The sequence below is a fragment of the Gossypium hirsutum genome, chromosome A01 (genome assembly GCF_007990345.1).
Source record: "Gossypium hirsutum isolate 1008001.06 chromosome A01, Gossypium_hirsutum_v2.1, whole genome shotgun sequence".
Taxonomy (NCBI): Eukaryota; Viridiplantae; Streptophyta; class Magnoliopsida; order Malvales; family Malvaceae; genus Gossypium; species Gossypium hirsutum.
In genome coordinates, this window is record NC_053424.1 from 7,809,565 (window position 1) to 7,834,931 (window position 25,367).

Sequence of the window (25,367 nt, forward strand, 5' to 3'; positions counted from 1 at the left end):
TCTTTGTATAATAATGTATCATACATGTTGAGTAATTGCTACTTTCTTGGAAAATAGTAGACCAGAACAATAATCCCATTGAACACCTGGCATTCTATCTATTGGGATCATATTAATTTAGGATTAATCTCAAATATTGAAATGCATGAAGGATTCTCATGACATTCTCAAATTGATGGAAGTCAAAATTTTTAAAATACAACCAATTAAACCAGAATTGCTTAGTTTTGGCCTCAGTAAGCATTGCAACTGAACAACCAGCAACATTATGACATTTTTAGTCCATCCTCAATGGATGCAAAGAACTTTTGCAGCTATGGACCTAGCTATCAGCATGTTGTTCAACCAAAACTCTCAGTTCCATTCAAGTTAACTTCTTCAGACAAGATAATAGTAACCTACTGCTAGAAGTATCAGCACCACTAGTGCAGCAGGTGCGGCCCATGTCCAGTAGTTGGTTGACTTCTTACGTCTCAGGATGGCTCTTGGAAGCACCTCAGGTCCTTTAGTTCGATTTCTGTACCGAATAGCATTCCCCTTTTGTGCTTTATCCTTCACTGAAACAGGAGCAGGAACAGGTGCTTCAGCACTAGCATCAACCTTCTCTGATTCTGAAGCTTCAGCCATGGGTTCAGTTGGTTCCTCGGAATTTATAGCAGTCGTAGATGCTGCTGCTTTCTTCTTTGCTTTCTTCTCACGCTCCTGAAAGGAAAAAAACATCAAAAGAATTTCAGTTTTAACCTGCACCACTTATAAAGAAGCAAAACAAGAGAAGAAGCAAATCATTTCCTTGAGCTTCTTTTCAGCTTCCTTTTGAGCTCTTATAGCTGCTTTGGCAGCTGCTTTTTCAGCCTGCTTCTTCTTCCTTTCTAAAGCTTGCTTTGCTTTTGCAATTTCCTCTTCTCTCTTCATTTCTTTCTGTTTTGCAGCATCAACTTCCTTGTTTGAAGATCCAGAGATCTTGTCTGCTACAACATTCTCTGGAGAGGATTTTGACTCCATTGCTTTGGTCTCAGCATCTTTCTGGCCCTTTTTCAGGTGTTTAGTACCTGGTTGGGGAGAGGATTTGGCTTCTTCCTTTGGTTGTTTCGCACCAGGTTTTGGAAGTGCTTCAGTTCCCGTATGTACTGTTATCTCTGGTAGAACTAATGGCTTCTCATCAGGATTCCTTATCCGACCATCCCTGCTTAATAGTCGAGTGTCCAGGGATTTCAGAATTCTTCTCTCATAATCATCCCTGAAGGCTTTATTACCATTCCAGAGATCCATAAACTTCTCAACCTAAAAGCAGCATAGAAGATAAGAGACCAGCCAAATACGAAGCACATGAGATACTCTAACTGTAACATTAATCAGCAGTCTCAACAAACCTCAACATTTGCAAGCTCCTCAAGAGCTTTTATATCTTTCTTGGCAGCAACAATTTTAGCCTTGTTTATGAGTGAACGGCTCTGGTAGAAGTAAGCATTCTGAAATATTGAAAAATAATAGTAATTAAAACGAGTTCTTGGTGATAGCTCAGACAATGAAGTTTGAAAGTTGACTATAATGTGTCATTTAATGAAAAGCATAATGGCAAAACCACATAAAAGTTTAACTCAACAGATGGTTTTACTCCAACAATGTCAATCTCCCATGAAGATAAGACCACAAAAGCTTTTAAAAATGATTCCATCTTTATATGAAGATTATCAATATGAAGATGTATATATGTAGTGATAGCAGCTCTTCATGTATAAATGAAAGTTTGAATATGGTCATGTGTGCATATGAAACAGAACTCTTAAAGTTTGAAGCAAAGAAAAGACATACTTCCTCATCATGTTGTTTCCTCAGTTCCAGAATGGTTTGATAAGCTTTGTCTCTCTTCTGGGTTACAGCTTTCAGCTCCTCCTGTAAAGACTCAAGTTTCTTTTCGATTGCAGTCAATTTTTCTTTAATTTGTTTTTTCTTGGACTGGACTGCAAACTGCTCCTTCCTTACTCCACTCAAATCAACACCCATAAGCTACAATAAAACAAAATATAGAAAGTTTATTAGTGCAATGCACTGATGGTCTCAATTAATACAGGAGGGAAGTAGGGAATTTTCGAAATGTGCAAAACAAAAAGTTTCTTACTTTAACCTGATCTTGAATGACTTCCTTCTGACCCATCGAATCCTGAATCTTTGCTCTCATTGCTGCATTAGTGATAACTGCTTCCCTGGTCCCCTCTAGTCGTTTGATTTCTTTAAGGAGTTGCTTCTCCTCAGCCAATGGGATACTTTCATGCTGAATGCGATATTGCAAGCAATGGATCTGTAGTTTCACCAATTCCCATGAAGTGACTAAAAGCAAAGGATTAACCGCAGCAAAAACCAATTGACAAATCTCAAAGCAGTTATGAGTAACATACAACATCGTTGAGCTCTTCCTCAGATGAACACATACTGCCACGACCGGTATAGCTATTAGTGCGAAGCTTGCCTAAGGCCTGCTGCAGTGGTTCTATTTCCTTTTTTTTCTCGTCTAAAATCTCCTTATATTGTTCAAAATCAACATTCAGGGCTCTCACTTGAGCAAGTAACTCAGCACGATCTGACTGCAGTAACATAAAGGTAATGCTTTAAAATGTGGCAAATACAACAATAAGGAATCGTTATGTATAATGGTTACTACATGCTCAAAAGCATAAATTTCCAACATTCATCAATTGCATCCAGGTTTAATGTCTCTGCATGCAATCTATCACTATAAGCACACCCGATTGCACTCAAAACAAAGTTTTAAAGATTCGTCACAACATTAATGTCATCTAATCTGTAGGAACCAATTGAAAGCAAAACAGGATATGGTCATATGGCACATAAATATCTTATAAAAGTATGAAAAGGAATTGCTCATAAGCTACGTATCCAATCAAAATTAATAGCTTTCCACTCACCCTCTTAGCTTTCAACTCATCAGTGATCTTGAACCTAGTTTTACTCCACTTTTGTAACTCTTTATCAGCCTCGTCGATTTTGGCTTTGATCTTGGGATCTTCGTAAAGGCGATATCTGACAAAATAAAAAGAGTGGACTTGCTTAGCTGCAGGCCACTCGTCAACTGCATCCGTCGGGAAGTTGTCATTGGATGCATTATTCCCGTCTCCCTTACTCGGCTCCTCGCTGCGGGGAATGACTGGAATGGTCTCATTATGAACTGGATCCTTGTCCAGTTTCCCATTTTCCTTATCAAGCAAAAATGATTGGTCTACTTCAGCTACTTTGTCAACAGATACTTGTGCCATGTTTGATCCCACAATCTCTACACCCATTAATCACAAAAATGATATAAGCCTAACAAAATCCAAAAACAGAGTTTACAAATACCACAGTATATAACCAAAATATGAAATAACATTTCCTAAAACAAAAAAGATCACCACAAAGCAATTTGCTTTGCTAGCTTTTTTGTCATTTGGATTAAAAGCATACCTATCCAAAGCCTTTTCTTTAGCTAGTTTTTTATTAATCAAATCAAAAGAAAGTTCTCAAACATAAGAATTTCAAACAAAATATTCAGAATTTTCGTACATTATACATGAGATATCCTTGCAACAGCCAACATCAAATTAAATAAATTGAACAACAATACATGGTTTGATCTAATATAATAAAACAAAAAATATGATGACAAAATCCAGATGAAAAAAACTAAATAAAAAGAAGCCAATCAAATCAATGAAAACATAAAATATAACATAAGATCAAGCCACTATCCATAAACAAAAAAAAAAACTAACTAACATGCAGAACATTATGAAACTGAAATAAAAAAGTTAAAAAAAAGACCATAATTTTAAATCGTGAATGAAAAAGAAAATTCAACAGATAAAATGAAAATAAAAACCCACAAAGAAAAACATTAGAAATGATCCAAAAATTATATGATTACCCTTTTAGGGAGATTATTAGGAGAGGAGAAAACCCTTTTACAAGAGAAAAAAAGGGTAAAAAAAAATAGAGAGCTTTTTCTTTTTGGCGAAAGAAAGAGATATATATCAGCCTCTCTCTCTTTGGATTTCTCTTCTTCTTTACCAGAAAGAGGCAACCGGTTTTAGCCTTATATATTCATGCTTGTTATCAAGGGAGAGAATTTGAAGGAAAAAAATATTAGATTTTTTCTAGTGATAAAAAAGATTATTATTTTATTCAGTTCTAAAAAAACAGTGGACTAACGTTTTTCATGTCGCGGTTGGCAGTTATAAAAGGATTTTTTGTTTGTTTTTGCTGTTTTTGGAGTTATTAACTTCAGATATCCTTTTCTTTTTATTCATTACATATTTTTATATAATATTAAGAGTAAGAGATACAGTAACTCGATTCGAATTTATACCATACCAGTATTTATCGTTTTATTCAAATTAAAATTTTTCAATGGTTTTTTAATTACACACTCATCATGGAAATTAAATATGTAGTTTAATTAATTAGCTTGTAGTTTATTTATATTATAATAATTTGATTCTATACTTAATAATTACTTAAGACTCACAATTTAGAAAAAAAGTCATTCAACATTAACTCATTTGGGATGATAATAAAGAGTGCAAATTCAAATATTTTAATTACTATTTACGGGGCAGGTAACGTCCTTTTCGCAATTGAAAAATTGTAATTTAATCTCTTTAAAAATTATTAAATTATAAATTTATGTATGGTAAATTTATATTTTAACACCTTAAAAATGAAAAAAATTATATTTAATTTTCTTAAAAAATGATGAAATTATAAATTAATACATTATAAAATTATATATTAACATCTCAAACATTTATAATTCAATTTTAACCTTAAAAAGTTTTCTAAATTTACTGGTTTACGGTGAATTTGAATACGTTTGTTTATTATTTTGATTTTTATTTCTCTTCTCTTTTTTTTTTTGTATATTTATACTTACTAAGTGAAGATATTTAACATATCTGATAGATAATTGAACTAATTCGAGTTTATATTTAAATGGTACTATTTGAATTTAATGTAAATGATAAACAGATTCAAATTTAAAATTTATTTGACAATTAAAATTTACTAGTATATATGAAAATTATAAATTTAAAATACAAATATATGTAATATGATACACTATTTTATTTTCATTAGGGGTGATACAAAAGCTTAGACCTCGTTTTTATATGTTATAAAAAAAGATTTAAAAAAAGAATAATGCATATAGTTTAATATTTTTTTAAGATGATTTAAAATTTTTAAGAAAATATATTTTAAAAATAAAAATATTTAATATGGTATAATTTTAAAAAAATATTATTTAATATACAGCACACAAGATTGAAAGTCATCATGTATTTTATTTGTTTATTAAATATTAATTAAGGACATGATTTTCTTAACTTAAAAAATTAACTTAATTTCCTAAAAAAAACTAACTTAATTAAACCACATAATTATTTAATTTAAAATATTATATTTGCTAAAATATAATAAAATATAATTTTTTAAAAACCATGAAAAGAAAAAGTATAAAAGAATGAAATAAATTCAAAGCAGTGGGATAACAAAAAGTGAATGATAGCTCAGTCTCTATCTCTTGTCCTCTTATCCAAAAGCTTTTTATTTTATTACTAGGATTTGCCTTCAAAACGTGCGCTCATTTCATGAATTCAAAAACCCCCATTCACGTCGAGGCTTTGTGAAATGGAAAATACAAAATTGCCCTTATGTTTTTGGAATTAATGGATAAGTTTGAATGGATGATGCATTGCATTTAACTCTTTTTTTTATCTCACACTAGAATGTCATTACAGTTAAGGGCGAAGCCAAGGGGTTGGCATGGGCCCCGACTCTCCTAAAATGTAAAATTACTCTTTTGTCCCTTAAAGTTTTTTAAAATTTTAAATTAGTAAAGTTAAAATTGTACTTTGGCTCTCCTTAAAATTATAAAAATTTAATTTAATCATTTACAAATTATAAAGATATAAACTATAAAAAATTAAAATTTTATCCGCCCCCTAAAATTTTGTTCTGGCTTCGCCCCTGATTACAGTATCTAATCTTACTATCGCTGCTATTTTTATACTAATTGCAAGTAAACGCATCGCCCATCCAAATCTACCCTAAATTCGAGATTTTTTTTTATATTTATTATATATGATTAAGTTTTTTTGAGATAATATCACATTTGTCACTAATAGTTTCATAAAATTGTCTAATATTTAAATTTTTATTAATCATATATTTATTTATTTGTTTTCTAATTTAGTTTTTCACATAGTGTTATATTATTTATGTATGTTATATTATTCATGTAGACTTTTTTATTAAGAAAAATTTTCTATATGTCGAATTTTCATAGGCTAGTTTAACAATTTATTAATATTAATAGTGTTTGCTCTAAGTACTATAATAAAACATATATTGATAGTTTATGTACCATATTAGATAATTTATAAAAGTACAAGTATCATAATAAAATATATATTTATAATTTATGTCCCATATTGAACATTTTATAAAAATACATATACCAAACATGACATTATTTATTCTTTTCTGTTAATTTTACTAGTAGGGTTAAAAAAGTTATGCTACTAATCATATATATTTAAAGTAACATATTTATATATAGAACTTTTTAATGCTAACATAGTTACATATTTGACATTTGTCACATTCTCATTGGATATATATTTAAGCCTTCAATAGATTGGAATCATTAATGGAATTTTTTTGTAATTAGCCATGCAATGGTTTAATTTGATTAGAGTTAAATGGAGTCAATTAATGTTGATAACTTAAAATTAAAGTACTAATATTTGGTAATTTAATTGTGGGTGAAATTTTCACATTGCGATTGTATTCCATATATTTAAAGGATTATTAACTTTTCGCAGTGGTGGTAAGAGATGTCGTGGGACGAACATTAGAAGGTGCAGTATCAAGCAGACAAAATTTTAGGCAATTTATGATGTCTTTATACTGACTTGGAATGTGAAATGAGATAGTATCGTTGTTGAAACAGATTGTGCTCAAACTCTTACGGTAATTTCAGATAAGTCTCGTGACAAATCGAATAAGGATTTAGTGATAAGAATACAATAGCTTTATATAAGAGTTTGGCAGGTGACTTTACAGAAGGTTCTAAAATAAGTTAATGTTATAACTCATACTTTAGCTGATGTACTGCAAAAGTTCCATATGGTTCAATATGGTTCAAGGAGATCTCGACAGAAATTATTGAGCAATTTTAGATAGATGAGCTATCAGATTGTAATAAAAGTGCTTGATCCTTAGGATTAACATTTCTATTTCATTACCAAAAAAGAAAATAAAAAACAATTGTTTATTTTTTGAGTTAAAATCGACCTGCTATTTTAATTATCTAAAAAAATCAGCATATTTTTCTAATTTACCCGGGTTTTGCTTATATTTCCATTGTGATTTAATAATTTTTTTGGTCATATATTGTAATAAATTGGAAATAAATATCCTTGTTGATTATTTTTCTTTCATAAAACAGATGCTGATATAATTGCTATATTTAACTAATTGTTTAATTTTTGTTAATAAATCTTTAACTAATTGTTTATTTTTGTCATTTTTGCATTATAATGTTTTACAATTTTGTATTCTGGGAAAATGGAATGAAGAAAAGCAAAATATAAAGCAGAGGGTAAGTATTTTCGGAAAAAGAATATTAATGGGTTTTCTTTTTTAATGAAAGATATGAATGATTTGTTTTTTTTTTTTTTTTTAGGTTTCATTTCCTATTTTCTGTAGTTGGGTGATGAAGACAGTTTTGTTTTGAAGATTTATTATTTATTGGGAGGGATCTTATGATAAGATTTGGCAATGATGTTAATGATCATGGAGAAGAAATGGATATTTCCTTTTGTGATTACTTCCATTGTATGCATCTTTTTCCTTGTTTCCTCCTTCAACATGGGCCTTGTTTCTTCAGTTCATAATATCAATTCAATCTTCTCCATTTTCCCAATGGGTCAAAGAAAGCCAGGCTATGTTGAATCCAAGATCGAGTCCGGTTCCCCACTGCCACCGTCCGGTCCGCCGATACCCCGATTCGCTTATTTGATATCGGGATCAAAGGGTGATCTTGAAAAGCTTTGGAGAGTTCTCCATGCACTGTATCATCCAAGGAATCAATATGTGGTTCATTTGGACCTTGAGTCCCCTGCGGAAGAAAGATTGACATTGGCTTCAAGGACTAAAAACAATACAATGTTCTCCAAAATGGGGAATGTTTATATGATCACCAAGGCCAACATGGTTACTTATAGAGGTCCAACAATGGTGGCTAATACCCTCCATGCTTGTGCCATTCTTCTCAAGAGAAATAAAGATTGGGATTGGTTTATCAATCTCAGTGCATCGGATTATCCTCTTGTGACTCAAGATGGTTAGCCTCAATATCATATGGCTTTTATTTCAGTCATTTAGATTCTTTACCAAACTGCTGTTTGGATCAATTTGTGTATTATGCAGATCTTCTTTACGCATTTTCGGCGTTAAACCGGGACCTTAATTTCATCGAACACACAAGCGACCTTGGCTGGAAACTGTAAGTTCTTTCTTTCCCTCGCTACCGAAAAACTTTGTGAATGTCGAATTCCGACATTTTCTGCCTGTGATTGTTTCAGGGACAAAAGAGCAATGCCTTTGATTATAGATCCGGGACTCTATCTTTCAACCAAGACTGAAGTAGTTTGGGCTTCACAGAAAAGAAAATTACCTACAGCATTTAAATTGTTTACTGGTTAGCATTCTTTCATTCACCTGACAGAATATGAGGATAGCAGTCGCATATATGTATGTGTATATTTGTTTGGTGGTGTGAAGCAGATATGGATGGACTGCATGTTACAGTCCTGCAGACAAATAGTTTATCTCATATGTTAGAAACTGTTGGGGATTTGTGGAGGAGGAGCAGAGGAAGAAATACAGGACAGAACAAGGCAGTATTTTTACTTGCTCACAAATGTGCAGCAAGGGAGCTATGGCTTCAGCTCATTTTGCTCACTCATTCAACTAGAAAAACAATACATTTATAGCTAAAAACTATCACCAAATACTACCTACTACCACTAAGTAGCCTAGTAAATTGATAAACATAACTTGCACACATGGTAAAGCTGATTTATCAATCTATCAGCACCTAATTACATCAAACATGTTACCAACTTAGTTCAAATCAAACTAAGCAACAAAACATTAGCTGAAAGTAACAAAACAGCAGCATATGCTCCAGCTGCAACATGCAAGGCTTGGGCAGCTTCCCCTGCTTCTTGGTCTGCATGGAAGCCAACTTCAACACTCCTCATTGGCTTTTCATGCTGCAAATACCAATCATTCATCAAGTTTTTTTTTTTTTTAACTTGGCAGTCCTTAGATGCTTTGTTTCAAGCTGAACTTGCTCAAGCAATACATTTTCAACCTTGGCCTCATTTTCAACCATATCTTGACTCACACAATTTGACCATACCAGTCTTTTGTGGCAAAGATTTGTTCATCAAATGGAGTATTCTCCTCCTTCACAGCCTTGGTTGGTATCACCATTCAAACACATCCTGCCTGGTTTTCCCTTGCTAATTACAGTCCTGCTTCTTCTTGCTTCCGCATGTTGCTGAGCTCGCACCTTTGACAGATTCGCATCTTTGCATACTGTCTTCAGCAGGTGTCTTCAACAGGCTCGCAACTATTGGTGAGCTTGCAGTTTTGATAAGCTCACAGCTCTCACTTCTAGCTAAGCTTGCAGCTTTGACATCTTGCTGAGCTTGCAGCTTGCACATTGGAAAGCTCACATTCTTTCCTTGAAACTCCTCCTTCAGCTTATTCAAGCTTGTTTGGGAGTCTTTAAGGTTGAGCTGATGTTGTCTTCTCTTCAAGCGATCCTTGATGACATGCTTTGACAACTTCTTTCTTTTAACAAGCAGCGGAATCAAAAATCAATGGCCCTTAAAACTAAGGCTCATGATACCAATTGTTGGGGATTTTTGGAGGAGGAGCAGAGAAAGAAATACAGGACAGAACAAGACAGTATTTTTACTTGCTCACAAATGTGCAGCAAGGGAGCTATGGCTTCAGCTCATTTTGCTCACTCATTCAACTAGAAAAACAATACATTTATAGCTAAAAACTATCACCAAATACTACCTACTAGCACTAAGTAGCCTAGTAAATTGATGAACATAACTTGCACACATGGTAAAGCTGATTTATCAATCTATCAGCACCTAATTACATCAAACATGTTACCAATTTAGTTCAAATCAAACTAAGCAACAAAACATTAGCTGAAAGTAACAAAACAGCAGCATATGCTCCAGCTGCAACATGCAAGGCTTGGGCAGCTTCCCCTGCTTCTTGGTCTGCATGGAAGCCAACTTCAACAGAAACTGAAACTTAGAAGCGTAGTTTCCACATCCATGGTGATGGTAATTTTTTTTTTTGGCATTTACAAATATGGTGGTTAAGTGTTCTTAAAACATCCTTGTTTTTTGGTTGCAGGTTCAGCATGGACAGTTTTGTCGCGTCCATTTATCGAGTTCATTATTATGGGATGGGATAATCTACCCAGAACTCTTCTCATGTACTACACAAACTTCATCTCCTCCCCTGAAGGTTACTTTCAGACGGTTTTATGCAATGTTCCGGAATTCGCCAAGACTGTTGTCAATCATGATATGCATTTTATTAAATGGGACAATCCTCCAAAACAGCATCCTCATATCCTTTCCCTTAACGAACTGGGCAAGATGATTATGAGCAACGCTGCATTCGCTCGCAAGTTCAACCAAGATGATCCTGTGTTGGATAAGATCGATGCCGATTTGCTTGGCCGTGTTAACGTAAGCTTCACACCAGGTGCTTGGTGCTCTGGGAAACTGAAATGTTCAGAGGTTGGGGACATTGACAATATCAAGCCAGGGCCGGGAGCTCGAAGGCTTCGTCATCTCTTAGATAGGTTAGCTATGAAAGCTTATCTTGGCCAAGATCAATGTAGATAAGTTTCATGATGGGGAAGTTCAATTAGACAAGACATAGCTGTGAAACTTGGTACTCAATTTTGACACCCCAACCCCCCCCCCAACAAGAAAAAAAGAAAAAAATATATGTACTTATCTCAAAATTGCTATTCTTTATTGTTCACAAGCTTGGGAAACTCTTGATGTTAAAATTTCTTCTGGTTATGAATAGATCCTAAGACTACATTTTTCAACTGGATTTCTGTTTCCTTCTTTAGAATTTATTAATTACATCATGTGAATCGAAGTTGATCCACTGTTATTTCCATAGAATATACATCATATATTTGTATTACAAACATACATTATAACCGAATCTTAAGTTTACCTGCATTGTTCAGCGTTGGCATCAGGTGCTGGCATGGCTCGAGACTCTTTTGTTGCTCTCCTGTCGAAGTCAAGTCTCCGACCTTTGGTTCCTGCAAGCTCCTTGTCTGCCAATACAGAAGAAAGGTAGACGAGTAGCAATATGGAACGTCTTCTAAGCACTGAAGATTTCAGGCCATTATAACAGCAGTGGCGAACATCTCAAAAGAAGATAATAATAGCTCATACGGTAAAAACAAAGACCAAGTTAACAGCAGTCTATTTATAGGCTAAACACCGGAGAGATCAAAGTATTTTCTTTACAAGAAAGAAATTCTCCTTCAGAAGCATGGGATTTTCCACATAGCAGAAATATCTCGAAATTTTTTAAAAAGATAAATAAATAAAGAAGATTAAATGTCTTTATTAATTATAGAATATTCACCTTCTAGCTTCCTGATCCCTTATTTTTGCATCAAACTCTTGGGTTGGAGGATACTTGAGCAAGCTTGAAGGAAGACAGGGGAGTGGATTTGTGGTAAAGAACTAAAAAACACAAAGAAAAACAAGTCGAGGAAACTAGATAATAATAGATAAAACATTACTACAGATAAGTATCCACCAACTTTAGAAATTTGCATAGATATTCTAAAGAATGTTTTCCAGATTAAACTTTCTGAAGTCATAATGACTTAGGTGACATAGTAATAAAGCACATAGCAGAGGGTTGAACACAAGCTAGGTGATGACACAAACCAGGAGTTTTGGCACTCAAGGTCCACATGTAAATTCAGGCACAAATTTTTTCATAGGCTAACCCTTAGCCTTGTTAGCCGTGTCCCCTGCTCAATAAAATTTTCATTAAACAGCTTGTTATTCATTCAGTTCCACAGTAACCAGCAAATGAATCCAAACTTGGTTTCCCAGTTACTATGATCTGTCATATAGAGCGAGGGGTACATCATATTAGGGACTATCCAGTCCTGAATGTTGCTATGAATGCATTCATCCCCACTTGTAGGTTTAATAATGTTGCTCCATATTGACAGCGCAGGGAAACATTTTCTTAATATGTGATCTGTATCTTCGTAACCATGCCCACAAACGGCACACGTTGCATCCGTAGCCAAATGCTGTCTCACTTGATTAGCGTTCATAAGCAAACTACCACATGAGACAAGCCACAAAAAAGTTTTGACACGGTGCGACCCCTGATATTTCCATAGTTGTCTCCATCTTCTGTCAATTGTAATCGCATTGGTACCACTCAGCATTTCATATGCAGATCTCGTAGAGAAAATGTGGTCCTTGTTTTATATCAAGCCGGGAAAATCCTCCACATCCCAAGCTCATGGAGGATGCTGGCTTGCAATTCTAGCTGTGATCGAATGTGGTAATATTTTGTTAAATTTATCCCATTTCCAATCACCATCGATGCAACAGAGGTATGCTCACCCAAGATCAGTTTCAGTTCCCCTCCTGGAGAATTGCTTTTAAATATTCATATTATTGTAGAATTTAAAAATTATAATTTATTTTACATATATTATAATTTTAAAAATGTAAAATTTTAAATAATTTTTATATATTTTTCGAAAATATTTATATATATTTGATTTTTTTTTTGGAATTAGAACCAAATTGAGATAATTTGTAATGTTGAGAATTAATTTTTAAAAGATTATGATTAAATTAATACAATATGTAAAAATTTAAAACTACCCTATCAATTTAATAAAAATGAAAAAGAAGATAAGCTCAATTAATTGGATCAAGTTCAAACCATAATATATATTTTTCCACATAAGATGGACTTAATTTTGCAAATAGTTAACTACATTTGTTACCTATCTTATTAATTTTACCAAAAAATAAAATGAAAAAAAAAATAGTAACTTTTCAGTTTTTCCCCTAACTAAAACAATCACCACCAGAAAAGAATCATAAAGAATTCCACAGAAAATTGAAGAAGGAAAAAGAGAAAAAAAAAAGTTAAAAATCAAAAGAGGGTCATAGATTTTCTTTAAGGTAAGTAATTTCCCCACGTTTTTAGAAAATTATTTATATTTTTTTCTTCATTTTTTGGAGTCTCATTGGGGTTTGGAGTTGAACTCCTGGAAATTAAATTGTTATTTCATTTAATTGTGCTTACAAAACAATTTTATTAGTGTTATTACTTTTGGTTGTGGGTCTTATCCATTTTGCCTCATGGATAAAGACCCAATTTTTATTTTTAAAGACATTTTTTTTTTCTAGGTGGGTAATTTGTTAATAATTTAATCACTTTGGTTCTTGAATCAATTTTATGTAATTAAAACTGGGTTCTAATTTTGATCTCGAAATTGTATGTTTCTATGGTTGATTTCTTTTTCCTTTTCATTCTTTTTAATTCTTTTGTTGGGTTAATATAATTCAATCGCATTGGTTTCTTGAGAGTAAGTTAAGTGAAACTGAATCATGGGTTTTTGTTATCTTAAGGCTTGACATGGGAAAAAGAAAGTTTCAATTCTTAAGGCTTAGTATTTTGTTAGCATAATTCAATCACATTGCTAAAAGAATTTTAACTAATTAATTAATGTATTTCTTTGTTGCAGTTTGGCATTAAGTTTGTGTATTTTTATGATTAGAATTTTTATTTTAGATGCTTTACGGTAATCCAATCTTTTTCACTGTAAATTAAAAAAAAAATGAAGAATTGTGTCATTGGATTTTTGTTTCCACAATCTGAATTTCCAACGAGCATATATGGCAAAAAAGGTTATAATCTTTGTCTGAACTGTTTTGGAGAAAATATTTTCTTAGATTCTGTTTTTTTAACGCCTTTGTCTCTTTGTTATCAGCAGTCAACCACATTGGTTTTTGGGAACAATTTGGGAAGGGAAGAGCTTTGCAGAACTGTTATTTTTTTTTTATATCTGTTGATTTCTTGGCCCATATTCTTAGTGTTCTTCGTCCAAAGCAGATTATTGGGTGATTAACTTCGCTTCTAAATTGCCATAGCAGAAAAAAAGTCCTTGTATAGTTCTTTGAAAGGAGAATCTTGTTGGTGGTTGAGTGAATGAGAGGGTGAAAGGAAATGAGTGAGGAGCTTGAGGTTGAATATGAGATACAATGAATGGAGGGTCATTGGGTCTACGTACAGGGAGCTATGGGTTGTTGCAGAACATAAATAGGGCTATTGCTGGTGGTGAAATATCTAAATCTTTGAGTAATGTACGAAAGAGTTCAACCAAGATGCTTTCAGGTATTAGGGAGAAGGAGAGGCCTCTCCCTAATGCTTGGTACCGTTATATAGGTTGTCGGAAGTTTTCCATGCTGCTTCTCATTGCCTTTGCCCTTTTGGTCTTTGCCTTGGGTTCTTTTGTAGTTAACAAAGGTTTGTTCCTTTTCTGTTTCTATGGGTTCTATGTTTTAATTTGATTTCTTGGACCCTGATTCTTACTTTCTTAGAGAATTAAGTGTTACTTGTATAGGTAGAAATATGCATCAATAATTTGGTAGACATATACTTAGTCTTTTACTTCACCATGTGACTTTTCATTCTTAGCATGGTTATCTGATTGAGGCAATAAATTGCTGTTCTGTATTATGAATGAACCAGACAGCACTAGTCCAAATGTTCTTCAACGGATTGGAACTTTAGGAATAGTTCCATATGTGAATGGTGGCCATCATGAAGCTTCACAGATCCTTGGAGAGAAGGATAAGAAGAAAGATGAAAATAGATTTCTGATTCCTGCTTTTAAAGGTGCAAGTGTTTTGCCATTTCACCATCCATGCGCGAATTTCACATTTCCTCCTCCCCCTCCACCTACTCGTAGACGGCTTGGACCTCGGCGTATGTTGGACTTCTTACTTCTTATTTTCATCATCAGAGTTGTATATTGGAACATAGCCTTCACTGTGATTGAGTGATTGTAGTTTTATTTTTCACATGAAGGCATTAAAAGGAGTAGTTTGTGGTAGAAGCAAACATATTTGTTAACAAATAACATATTATATCACCAGAAAACCATTGGATCATTTGTATGTTGTTTTTTTAATCACTCTTGTTGCACCAAATTAAAATGATCAAAACATAATCTTTAGGCTGAAATAACATTCTTGTCATCTTGTCATGCTTGTTTCAAAATGTGCATATTGAGCATATGTGTCATTATCTTGGTACTGATTTTATTCTTGTTCATCCCGTTTTCAGCATGTCCAGTGTGTTATCTCCCTGTGGATCAGGCAATAGCTAGCATGCCAAGCTCTTCATCAGCATCTCCAGTGCTTCATAATCTGACATATGTTCTTAATGAAAACCCTATCAAAAGTGAACCACATGGGGGCTCTGACTTTGGTGGATATCCATCTCTAAAACAAAGAAATGATTCATTTGATATAAAAGAGTCAATGGCAGTGCACTGTGGGTAGGTTCCGCTCCCCTGATCACATTTTTAATACAACATAATAATAGAAAATTATGTGATTTGTATACTTTTTATGGTGCATGTAAATGATTCAATGCATTATTTGTCTTCATAAATAAGTCTTGTTCCTCTGTTGCTTTCTAATATTACAATTCATATGCTTTCTCTGTCAGATTCGTTAAGGGAAGTAAACCTGGTCATGGGACTGGATTTGACTTTGATGAGTCTGACCTTGCAGAGTTGCAGCAGTTCCATGACATCATTGTTGCATCTGCCATATTTGGTACTTCTGGGCATTCAATCTTCCACATTAGCTTCTGGGTTATGTATGTCGGATCTTCTTCATTGCTATATGTTTTTTGTTCTTCAGGGAACTATGATATAATACAGCATCCCCAGAACATTAGTGAAGAAGCAAAAAAAAATATCCCTTTCTACATGTTTGTTGATGAAGAAACAGAAGCATTCATGAAAAATAGAAGTATTTTGAGCAGCAGTAAACGGGTGGGCTTGTGGAGAATTGTTGTCATCCACAATGTTCCTTATAGTGATGCAAGACGTAATGGGAAGGTCAGCATAATTTGGTTCGTTTGATTTTCAACTTCTTTTCTTATTTTCTCTAATCATTACTTGGATTCTTTGTAATCTGATTCACCTTTGAGCATTTACAAGATCCTTGGACATTAGTTAGTTATTTTTTTTGTTATTCCGAGTACATAATCGAGAAAAAGGAAATTACTGTTATTGAATTCATTGAATAATTTATATATATGCTCAGAATATAAAAGGTTGATTTTATTTTTCCATATCATTGTGACTTTTGTATTCAACCGTACCATCTATTGCCTTTAATGTGAGGGTAAATTTTGTGAATTGGTTCTATTATTTTTTTGCTCTATGCTCAAAACTTAGCATCTATGGTGTCTTGGGGTATTCCATCTTGCATTTTGCTGTTATTAAAGGGTGTGATTGCGACTTAGTTTTGTTTGGTTCTAATAGACAAACAGGAAGAAGCACATACATATCTTGGCAATTGATTCTTCTCACTGTTTCTGTTTTCCCTCTTCAATATGTACCTAAATTTATATATTTCATTCCACAAAATAAGAGTGTATGAGCTTGATATTTCATGAAAGTTTGTGGACGACTGGTTCTTTAATCGTTCAGAGTTGCTGAGTCATTTTTACTTGGCAGGTCCCAAAGCTTTTATTACATAGAATCTTCCCAAATGTTCGCTACTCAATATGGATAGATGGAAAGCTACAGCTTGTTGTGGATCCTTACCAAGTTCTTGAGAGGTACCCTACATTTTTTGGTTTTATTTATATGCTGTTGGTTTTTAAAATTGATTAAAAAATTCTTAGATTATATGATTTCTTTTCCATCATATGGTTTTATTCTCAAGATTTTTTGTCATTTAAGAATGTTAAAACCAAATTGTTGCTACATAGCTACTTAAATAAGTTTTACATTGCTTTAATATTTGATCATTATCCGTTTTGGTTATTCTTCTCAGATTCTTGTGGCGCCAAAATGCTAATTTTGCAATCTCGAGACACTACAGACGATTTGATGTCTTTGTGGAGGCTGAAGCAAATAAAGCTGCAGGAAAATATGATAATTCCTCCATTGATGAGCAGGTGGATTTTTATAAAAAAGAGGGTTTAACTCCATATTCTGAGGCCAAACTTCCGATAACCAGCGGTACGTACAATATTTTATGCAAATAGGTAAATGCCTTCTACTTATGCAGTGTTTCAACCAATTCTACATTAAAAAAATTCAACTTTTTGGTATCAACTGGCATTCTTCAGATGTTCCCGAAGGTTGTGTACTCATAAAGGAACATATTCCCATTACAAATCTGTTTACCTGCCTGTGGTTCAATGAAGTCGACCGTTTTACATCCAGGGACCAGTTAAGCTTTGCCATAGTAAGGGATAAAATAATGACAAAAGTTGATTGGAGTATCAATATGTTCTTGGATTGTGAAAGACGCAATTTTGTCATACAGGTATCTATATATTATGTATTGGCATTTTAACTTGATCAGACTGAATTTAGAGCATAAACCTTAATATACCTTTTTATATTTTTTCCAAATCCTGAAATAGACAAGAAGTTACCTAAGAACACATTCAGTTATTCCAATGTTGAAAGTCATTCTTATTATTGCATGATATGCTGAATTGAAGGATTGAGGGTTTTTGGTCTTCATTTTTCTTGTTAGAGGGATTCCATAGGCTTTTGTTGGATACTACCAACATTCTTTCCATGCATATGCTTGGACTGTGGCATTTATTGGTTTGATGGGTGACTGTTACCATTGCCGAGTGATTTTTCTTTACAGTCATACCATAGGGATTTGTTGGAGCAAATGCCTCCACCTGTTCCTGCTGTGGTTCGACGTCCACCAGCTTTGCCCAACACACGTGGAAAAACTCCTGGGAAGAGGATTCCTAGACGTGGAAGGGATAGAAGATCGGGTTCAAGGCGTCACCGTAAGGCTGCTGCTAGTAATAGAGAGCAATTTCTTTTAAATGCTGTTTGAGCCAAAAAGAGAGGAAGGAATTTAGCTTCGTTCTTTTGTTTTACTTTAACAAAATCAAATTGCTTCTAATTGTCACCACAGATAGGACTGTTTAGATACTTTTAGGATCATACAAGGAGAACATTGATACACATATTTTGTCTGAAATTTTGATTTCTAATTCATATATTGTTGTAGATTCTGAATGAGCTTCATACCAGCTGTTGTCGTTTTCCTTTGTATATCTTGCTTTGTCATTCACATAGGAAGAATCTTTGTTTAGATAGAGTTTGTTGAGGTTTAAACAGTAAAAATTTATGTGAAGAGACATGTTTGGTCAGATGAAAAATACAGTCTCAACTTTCAGATAGTCCATGTGATTAATATATATAATATATAAGTTTCCTTTATTCGCTACAGCTGTAAGGTGAGAGAGGTTAGCAATGATGGGTTCCTCTTGAAAAGCCTCTATTTGATAAAAGAGTAGCATGGTTGTCATTTGGCTGGCTTTGCCTTACATATCAAAGTAAACGTGATTGGAATTTTGTAAATCATGCAAACCACTCTCCAAACAATCTAAATCATTTTGAGAAAAAAAAGGAAATCTGAATGCAATTTGGGATTTCTTAGCAGTGAATTATAGGGATGTAATTGCAAAGAAATGAAATCTTAAGGGCGTGTATTCTTTAACTTATCCTTGAAAAAGTGTTGCCAAAACATAGGCTTTTGGAAATTTTCTAAAGCAGCATATGAACTTTTTCTAGACTAATAAATTCTAAAGTTGACCATTTTTAGGTCTTTTTGATCAATTAATTAAAGCAATGAGAATCTGAAGTCCTTGAAGGGCTCAAGGTTGTATTATCTTATAGACTTTTCTTCTTTTTTTTCTTTAATTACGGGATAAATTTTGATTTATGTATTATTATTTAATGGAATTATGAAGCGTGGGTGACTTCATTAATTTGTAATGAAATTTAAAGAAAAAAACAAGACTTGACATGAGACAAGCCGAAATCCCTAAATATGGTGACCCATTATTTTCTAAATGAGGACCAGCCAAATATCCCCAATCAAAGACATTAAAGTACTCTTTTTGGGTAGCAAAATTTACTAGGATTGGTAAAAAATATCAATAAAGTCTAAACTTTAGGCCCTACTTAATCTCATTCCGTATATAACAAAGATATCTCAAAAAAAAATCATTAATTAGTTGAATAAAAAAAAGGAAAAAAATTATAATATTCACCCATTACTAGTTGCTCCACTTTAAGTTTTGAGTTGCTTTATATTTCTTTAAATCCAAATAAAATCTCCTATGAAATAGTCAAAATCTATTATAAAGCTGCCTTGATTTTGGCACTAATGCTTTGTTTCCCAAGTTATAAACTTCCCTTTTATTCTTCCATTTCAGCTCTGGGGTCGGTGTTTTTGCCCATTTTTTCATTGATCAATGAGCTTACCAGGGTTCTTCATCATCTGTATGCTCCATTCAATGGTTGCCATCACTTGTGGAGCTTTAATGGTGTTTTACACCAAGGAAGTCTCGGTTTTCGGCCGCGGTCACGAGATTGCGAGTAAACTACAAGGTTCAACACCCCATGATCAACTCTTGATCCAAACATCTCAATCGTTTTCTGGGTTGCTTTTGTTCACCATTGGTCTTGTGTTGTTCATGGTGGCATTTGTTGAAGACAGAGAGTTCCAAAGCTTCTTTGCAAAAGGTTGTGTGCTTCTTCATGTTTCAATGGCTGTTTGGAGGGTTTGTTTTGAAGGAAAGCTTGAAGATCTTGCCCATCAATGGCTTAGGCAAGCTCTTGGGGATATCATGTTGTCTCTTTCTTGGGTTTTGCTTCTTGCCTGTTCATGGAGGGAGAAGTATGATTAAAGGGTTGAGAAATGAAAGACAAGTTGGGTTATTTTGTCAAAATGCTGTTTTGTTCAGGTCAGGCGGTGAAATATGAGAAAAAGTGAATCTAGAACATGCTTGAGTTTAAAGAATAATGAAAGGGCAATGTCATATGAGGCTGGCATGTTTGCTTGGGGTGGAGGGGAATGGTTTTAATGTAATGTAATAAAATTCCATGTAATTTTTGTCCCAATAAACCAATAAAATTTTGTAAGGAATTGCTGTATCTTGTATTAGCTTTTTTTCCCCCTGGATTGCCTAGTTCTTTTGAACACATGGATACAAATAGCTTGGGGATTTTTTTTCCTCCAATTTTACGGAAAAAAATAATTATTTTTCCATTTAATTTTTTTCTTTTTAAGTTTTGAATTTATATTTTTTTATTAAATCATCTCAAAATATATTTACATTTTTTTATATTTTTAAAATTTTAAAAAAATTAATTCAATGTTTACACGACATCTACAAAACAATTCACATTAATACCATATGAATAAAATTAATAAATATTAACTTTTTTTTATCAATTTTAAAGTACTTTAACCTCAAAAAATATAAAATTAAAAATTTTAAAATAAAAAATTAAATAAAAAATTAAAATAAATTTTTAATAAAATTGAAAAGATTTGAGTTTTAAACATTGACATGAAATTGAACATCATTCGATTGGATAACATAATTTCAGTGGATCCATGTGCCTTAGCTTTGTCTGTCTTGCCGCAACATTAGGGATCAGCTATAACTATATATGTTGGAGTATGGGGAAGAAGCTTGTCTAAAATGGATTATGTGTTTATTGTATGTTTTATTTTTATAAGTTTTTTTTTTACATAGAATCAATGTTTTTAGAATTAAATTGGTAGTCAAATTAATTAGATCACTAATTTTCGGTTCAATCAATTTGATCGTTTAAGTGGTATAAAATAAATAAATTATTAAAAAAGTAAAAAAAATTATTAATATAAAAATCGGTTCAATTGATTCATATCGATCCGCGAATCAACCGATTTTATACCTCTCATTGGACCACTGCTCTAACCGATTCTAGGTTCAACCAGTTCGGTTCAAACAATACTATGCAGAATGAATTGGAACACTAATAGTAATTTCATGCATTGTTTTAATAACTAGACAAATTCAACCATCAGTCCAATAATAATTAATTAATTAAGTAAGTAAAAATCAATAAAAATAAAAATTAAAGACATTAAAAAATCGGTTCAATTGTAGATTTTTTTATCCCGATTTCCTTTTTTTACTAGTTCTACAGGATTTCCATTTCAAGTGGTCCAATAATTTTATCGAGTCTAGTACAAAAACTGGTTCTTGATCCAATATGTCCCGTTGAATTCCAACAAACGTGGTTTCATGAACGAAGATATGGACAGAGGACAGAGAAGAGACACTGACACATATTTGAGGACTCCAAATACATTAAACTCTTGAAAAGAAATTGAACATATCTGTCTTAGGCACACACAAACCAGAGTAAGAAGCTTGATTAAGTAGGGTTTGTTTAGATGATGATCAATTAGGCCTATTCCTATGTTCTTCTTTTCCTTGACTTCTCTGTTTGAAACTACAAGGTGTTCTAATTCTTCACACTGAATTAGATTTTCATGTACCATTTCATATCATGAATAAAGAGGCAGGATGTATCTATTTTCTGGATTGCACTCTGCCTGTGCTGTGATTATAACTCTGTTCATGGCTCAACTCTTCTGATATATGAAGCTGACATTTTTTTTAATCTCTCTTGGTAACCTAGTCTATTTCCTGCTATACTAAGAATATCATGTATGCTAAATAGTAATTCATTAGCCAAAGTCCATAGATAAGGCCATTACATCACTGTCAAACATGAAAACACAAACAAACACAAATTATTCAACCCAAATTTCATTATTGTTAGCTCCCCAATATTACCAAGAAGTAGAACATCATTGCCCTTTTCTGTTTAATGACAACCACATGTGCAATTGGTGCAGCTGCAGTTAGCTCCGCACTTGCAATTATTCTCAGTTGGAACCTCAGCCACAACAGTGCTGATGGAAACAACACAGTCCAGATAGCATCAGATTATATGAAGCCCAAATTGCCCAGGCCCATTTTAAACCAAATATAAAAACCAGAAGAAATTAATAACATCCAAATGTCCAAAGTCCAAATTACAAGTAGATACCAAAACAGACCATTCACATTAAACACGGAGCCCAATTTCAAACCCCTTTACAATGTTAAACCCATTACCAGATTCAAACCCATTAAACTTAACGCATTTACAAAAGACCCCGCAACCCTTAACCCAATTGAAACCCAAATCCCTTAATTCGATTTTAACCCAAACCTAATCCCAATTTGACCCAAACCAGGAGCCCAACTAAAAAACCTAGCCCAAATTTTAGGCCCAAGACCTAAATGGCTTAGGCAGAGGCAGAAACCCTAAGCCATGCCTAGCGCCGCGCGCCCACGTGCCTCGTCGGCACTTCCCAAGCCCGAGGTTCGGCTATGTCTGCCCTTAGCACCAAAACGGGCACCGTTGACCTTCCTCAGCCCTGCAAAACAACCCAAAACAGGCAAAAAAACACAGCCAACACGCAAAGGCAAAAGACAGAGGCAAAAAAATAATAACAGCAGTATAGAAAAATTGGTATTTTCGTTTTTCTAGTGCAATCGGCTATATAAAGAGCCTGAGAACAGTTGTAATTTTTTCGGACGTTTTTGAAATACAAAATATACAAGAACAGAGGTATTTTTCAAATTACACTAGCCTACTTTACCTCAAAACCACAGCATGTACATAGAATAAAAAGAAAAATGCAAACTTTACCTTCGTTGGGACGATCGGACTTTGGAATCCGAATCGTTTCGTTTGTTCTTTTGTTTTTCCGGCGGGATTTCGGTTGTTTTGAGTAGAGGTTGGGGTTCAGTGGATTTCGAGGGGTTGATATAGCCCTTCTAGGTCTCTCCGACGACCGTGCACGGTGGCGGAGATGGAGAACCTCGGCGGCTCAGTGACGGAGCCAGGCCCGAGTCCGGCCATCGCTCCGAGAGCCTTTCAAAGCACCTCTCTCTCTTTTTTTTAAAATACAGTTTCAAAAATGAGTTTTTATTTTGTAATTTTTTTTTGTTTTATAGGCCGAGCATACGGCGCCGTTTTGGAGTGAACCCAAAACGGCGTCGTTCCATAGCTACAGATCCGCGCGGTGACCCGACCCGGGGAAGATCCGCGTGTTTTCGAACATTGGGTTATTTTCGAAAAAAGTCCCTCCATTTGTATTATTTTCAATGTGACCCTGTACCCGTTCTTTTAATTTAGCCCTATAGTTTATTTTATGTTTCAATTCAGTCCGTGGGCGCTGAGTGACCCATACATGAACGACGTCGTTTTGAACGGGTGGGGAAAATTTCCCTTTTAACCCCTGTTCTTCGCACGCGTGTCTGAATAGGTCATTGTTTTGTTCTTTTTATTTTCAAATTTACCCCATGAGTTCTGTGTTGTTTTTTTATTTCGTCCTTTTTCGCTTTATTTCTTTATTTCTTTTCTTTTATTTTTTTTATTTACTAAGTTAATTATTTTTTAATGCATTTTAATATCATCATGTCACTATTATTATTATTAAAGTTAGTATATGTGTTATCATCTTATGAGTCTTTAATATATAAGTATATTTGTGTAGTATTGTTAATAGTTATTCTTATTATTAGTATTATTATTATTTTAATATGTATATATTATGTAATATTATATACATGCTTTGATATATACTTTTAAATATTATCATTATATACATATATATACATATTTTAAACATTATACTATGTGTACACTTTGTAACTCTTTTTGTGCACATGTATATATTTTTAATATTGTATCTGTTTCTATATATGTATGTATATTTCTAATACCAAGCGATATACATGTATTTTAAATATCATTATTATATATGTATCTCTTCTTAACATTATACTTTTTCATATATTATGTATATTATACTTCTACGCATTATTACGCATTTTTCATACTATTAGTTATACTTTTTATATATTACCTTACGTACATATATGTATTTTTCATATTATATTATATATTTTTCTAATACCATTATCGTGTATATATTTTTGTCCATTATGTATATTCGTAATGCCGTTATGTATATAAAAAAATATTATTATCATATATTTTTTTATATGTACGTATGTATTATGCCCATGTTTTTATACTATATAACACACTTATCTTTATAATACTATATTATACATATTTTCAATACTATATCATTAGATTTTTTATTCTATTATGCGCATTTATCTTTTTAATATTATTTTTATATTATATATCATTATTTATCCTATGTTATATATATATCATATTTCATATATTATACACGTATTCTATATTATTGATGACATATTTTATTTTACATTGTCTTATGTATATAGTTTTTTTCTTTTTTAATATTATTATCACGCATGTGTATTAGTAGTATTATTAGTGTTTAATGTTAGCCTTCATCAATCGGCATATTTTTTGTTTTATGTGTACATATTTACATTCATTGTTTTTTATTTCATGTTCAATTCCATTATCATATCTAATTTTGCACATATTGTTATTCTCGTTTAATATTATCATCATATTTATTGATTGTCCCGACTTATGTTTCTAATTCTTTATCTCATTTATTTTATTTCATATCAATTTACCTATCATATTTCAAAATCTTCTTTTGTTTTAATTCATTTCAATACATGAGGCAATGTCCTGATTTAAGACTATGTCGTCGATTTCATCGCTATATTGGGTGAATCACGTCGGTTCGTGTTGAAACCGGGACGTCCTAAAAAATCAAAATTTTAAAACTTCTCGCCTTTTCAATTGGACCATGATTAAACGTTACATTGAACTCGTATTTTTGGAAATCAAGACAACGCGTTGTGGGGGTGCTAATACCTTCCCTGAACGTAACCGACTCCCGAATCCTGTTTTTCTCTGAATTTTGACGTAGACCTAAACCCGGCCTTCTTTTTACCCAAAAACAAATTTTTCCGTTAAAAGAGGTTTTATCAGGTGTCCGGTCACACGGTGGCGACTCCCTTCTCAATAAAATCGAATTTCAGTTTTCAAATTTTTCAATCAAATACTTCAATTAGTGACTAAAGCCAAATTTTTACGTCGCTACACAGAT

At 33.1% G+C, this 25,367-nt stretch overlaps 4 protein-coding genes and 1 long non-coding RNA gene across 11 annotated transcripts; 3 read left to right on the forward strand and 2 right to left on the reverse strand.

Annotated features, from left to right (window-relative positions):
- Window positions 1-142: 142 nt before the first annotated feature.
- Window positions 143-4,110, reverse strand: LOC107917871 (proton pump-interactor 1). Of its 2 annotated transcripts, XM_016847244.2 has the most exons (8): window positions 3,920-4,110; window positions 2,925-3,289; window positions 2,397-2,582; window positions 2,120-2,299; window positions 1,813-2,007; window positions 1,371-1,469; window positions 790-1,281; window positions 143-702 (listed from the first exon to the last, which is right to left on the reverse strand). In XM_016847244.2, the coding sequence occupies exons 2-8, from the start codon at window positions 3,270-3,272 to the stop codon at window positions 379-381; spliced, it is 1,824 nt and encodes a 607-aa protein (XP_016702733.2). In that variant the 5' UTR covers window positions 3,273-3,289; window positions 3,920-4,110; the 3' UTR covers window positions 143-378. The 2 variants fall into 2 exon arrangements, with proteins under 2 accessions (XP_016702733.2, XP_016702735.2); XM_016847246.2 differs by lacking the exon at window positions 3,920-4,110 and having other exon boundaries at window positions 2,925-3,299.
- A 3,408-nt stretch (window positions 4,111-7,518) lies between these two features.
- LOC107916906 (beta-glucuronosyltransferase GlcAT14B) lies at window positions 7,519-11,218 on the forward strand. The gene is made up of 5 exons (XM_016846277.2): window positions 7,519-7,654; window positions 7,739-8,398; window positions 8,485-8,560; window positions 8,640-8,755; window positions 10,507-11,218. Exons 2-5 carry the CDS (start codon window positions 7,834-7,836, stop codon window positions 11,004-11,006), a joined length of 1,257 nt encoding a protein of 418 aa, XP_016701766.1. The 5' UTR covers window positions 7,519-7,654; window positions 7,739-7,833; the 3' UTR covers window positions 11,007-11,218.
- Window positions 11,219-13,193: 1,975 nt separating this feature from the next.
- LOC107916591 (probable hexosyltransferase MUCI70) lies at window positions 13,194-18,469 on the forward strand. Of its 6 annotated transcripts, none has more exons than XM_016845878.2 (10): window positions 13,195-13,358; window positions 14,174-14,706; window positions 14,932-15,168; window positions 15,529-15,742; window positions 15,916-16,025; window positions 16,113-16,312; window positions 16,937-17,040; window positions 17,259-17,446; window positions 17,557-17,756; window positions 17,973-18,469. In XM_016845878.2, exons 2-10 carry the CDS (start codon window positions 14,442-14,444, stop codon window positions 18,057-18,059), a joined length of 1,605 nt encoding a protein of 534 aa, XP_016701367.1. In that variant the 5' UTR covers window positions 13,195-13,358; window positions 14,174-14,441; the 3' UTR covers window positions 18,060-18,469. The 6 variants fall into 6 exon arrangements, with proteins under 6 accessions (XP_016701368.1, XP_016701367.1, XP_016701363.1 ...); XM_016845874.2 differs by having other exon boundaries at window positions 13,196-13,358; window positions 14,171-14,706; window positions 18,093-18,469; XM_016845873.2 differs by having other exon boundaries at window positions 13,196-13,358; window positions 18,093-18,469.
- Window positions 18,470-19,450: 981 nt separating this feature from the next.
- On the forward strand, window positions 19,451-20,436 carry LOC107917553 (uncharacterized). Its single transcript, XM_016846881.2, has one exon. The coding sequence runs from the start codon at window positions 19,723-19,725 to the stop codon at window positions 20,155-20,157; it is 435 nt and encodes a 144-aa protein (XP_016702370.1). The 5' UTR covers window positions 19,451-19,722; the 3' UTR covers window positions 20,158-20,436.
- Window positions 20,437-22,300: 1,864 nt separating this feature from the next.
- Window positions 22,301-23,832, reverse strand: LOC107916829 (uncharacterized). The gene is made up of 2 exons (XR_001689612.2): window positions 23,009-23,832; window positions 22,301-22,733 (listed from the first exon to the last, which is right to left on the reverse strand). It is a non-coding gene; the product is annotated as an uncharacterized lncRNA (long non-coding RNA).
- Between the last annotated feature and the right edge of the window lie 1,535 nt (window positions 23,833-25,367).

What these genes read in the sequence shown, in the direction of transcription:
- LOC107917871 (XM_016847246.2), bottom strand. Translation starts at nt 3,299, where the DNA reads ATGGGTGTAGAGATTGTGGGATCAAACATGGCACAAGTATCTGTTGAC. An exon ending in AGGAAGAGCTCAACGATGTT is followed by an intron (nt 2,300 to 2,396) that starts GTATGTTACTCA and finishes GTGAAACTACAG; the next exon opens with ATCCATTGCTTGCAATATCG. An exon ending in GGAAACAACATGATGAGGAA is followed by an intron (nt 1,470 to 1,812) that starts GTATGTCTTTTC and finishes TCAATATTTCAG; the next exon opens with AATGCTTACTTCTACCAGAG.
- LOC107916906 (XM_016846277.2), top strand. Translation starts at nt 7,834, where the DNA reads ATGATGTTAATGATCATGGAGAAGAAATGGATATTTCCTTTTGTGATT. An exon ending in AGCGACCTTGGCTGGAAACT is followed by an intron (nt 8,561 to 8,639) that starts GTAAGTTCTTTC and finishes TGATTGTTTCAG; the next exon opens with GGACAAAAGAGCAATGCCTT. An exon ending in AGCATTTAAATTGTTTACTG is followed by an intron (nt 8,756 to 10,506) that starts GTTAGCATTCTT and finishes TTTTGGTTGCAG; the next exon opens with GTTCAGCATGGACAGTTTTG.
- LOC107916591 (XM_016845874.2), top strand. Translation starts at nt 14,442, where the DNA reads ATGAATGGAGGGTCATTGGGTCTACGTACAGGGAGCTATGGGTTGTTG. An exon ending in TCAATGGCAGTGCACTGTGG is followed by an intron (nt 15,743 to 15,915) that starts GTAGGTTCCGCT and finishes TTTCTCTGTCAG; the next exon opens with ATTCGTTAAGGGAAGTAAAC. An exon ending in ATGCAAGACGTAATGGGAAG is followed by an intron (nt 16,313 to 16,936) that starts GTCAGCATAATT and finishes TTTACTTGGCAG; the next exon opens with GTCCCAAAGCTTTTATTACA.
- LOC107917553 (XM_016846881.2), top strand. Translation starts at nt 19,723, where the DNA reads ATGAGCTTACCAGGGTTCTTCATCATCTGTATGCTCCATTCAATGGTT.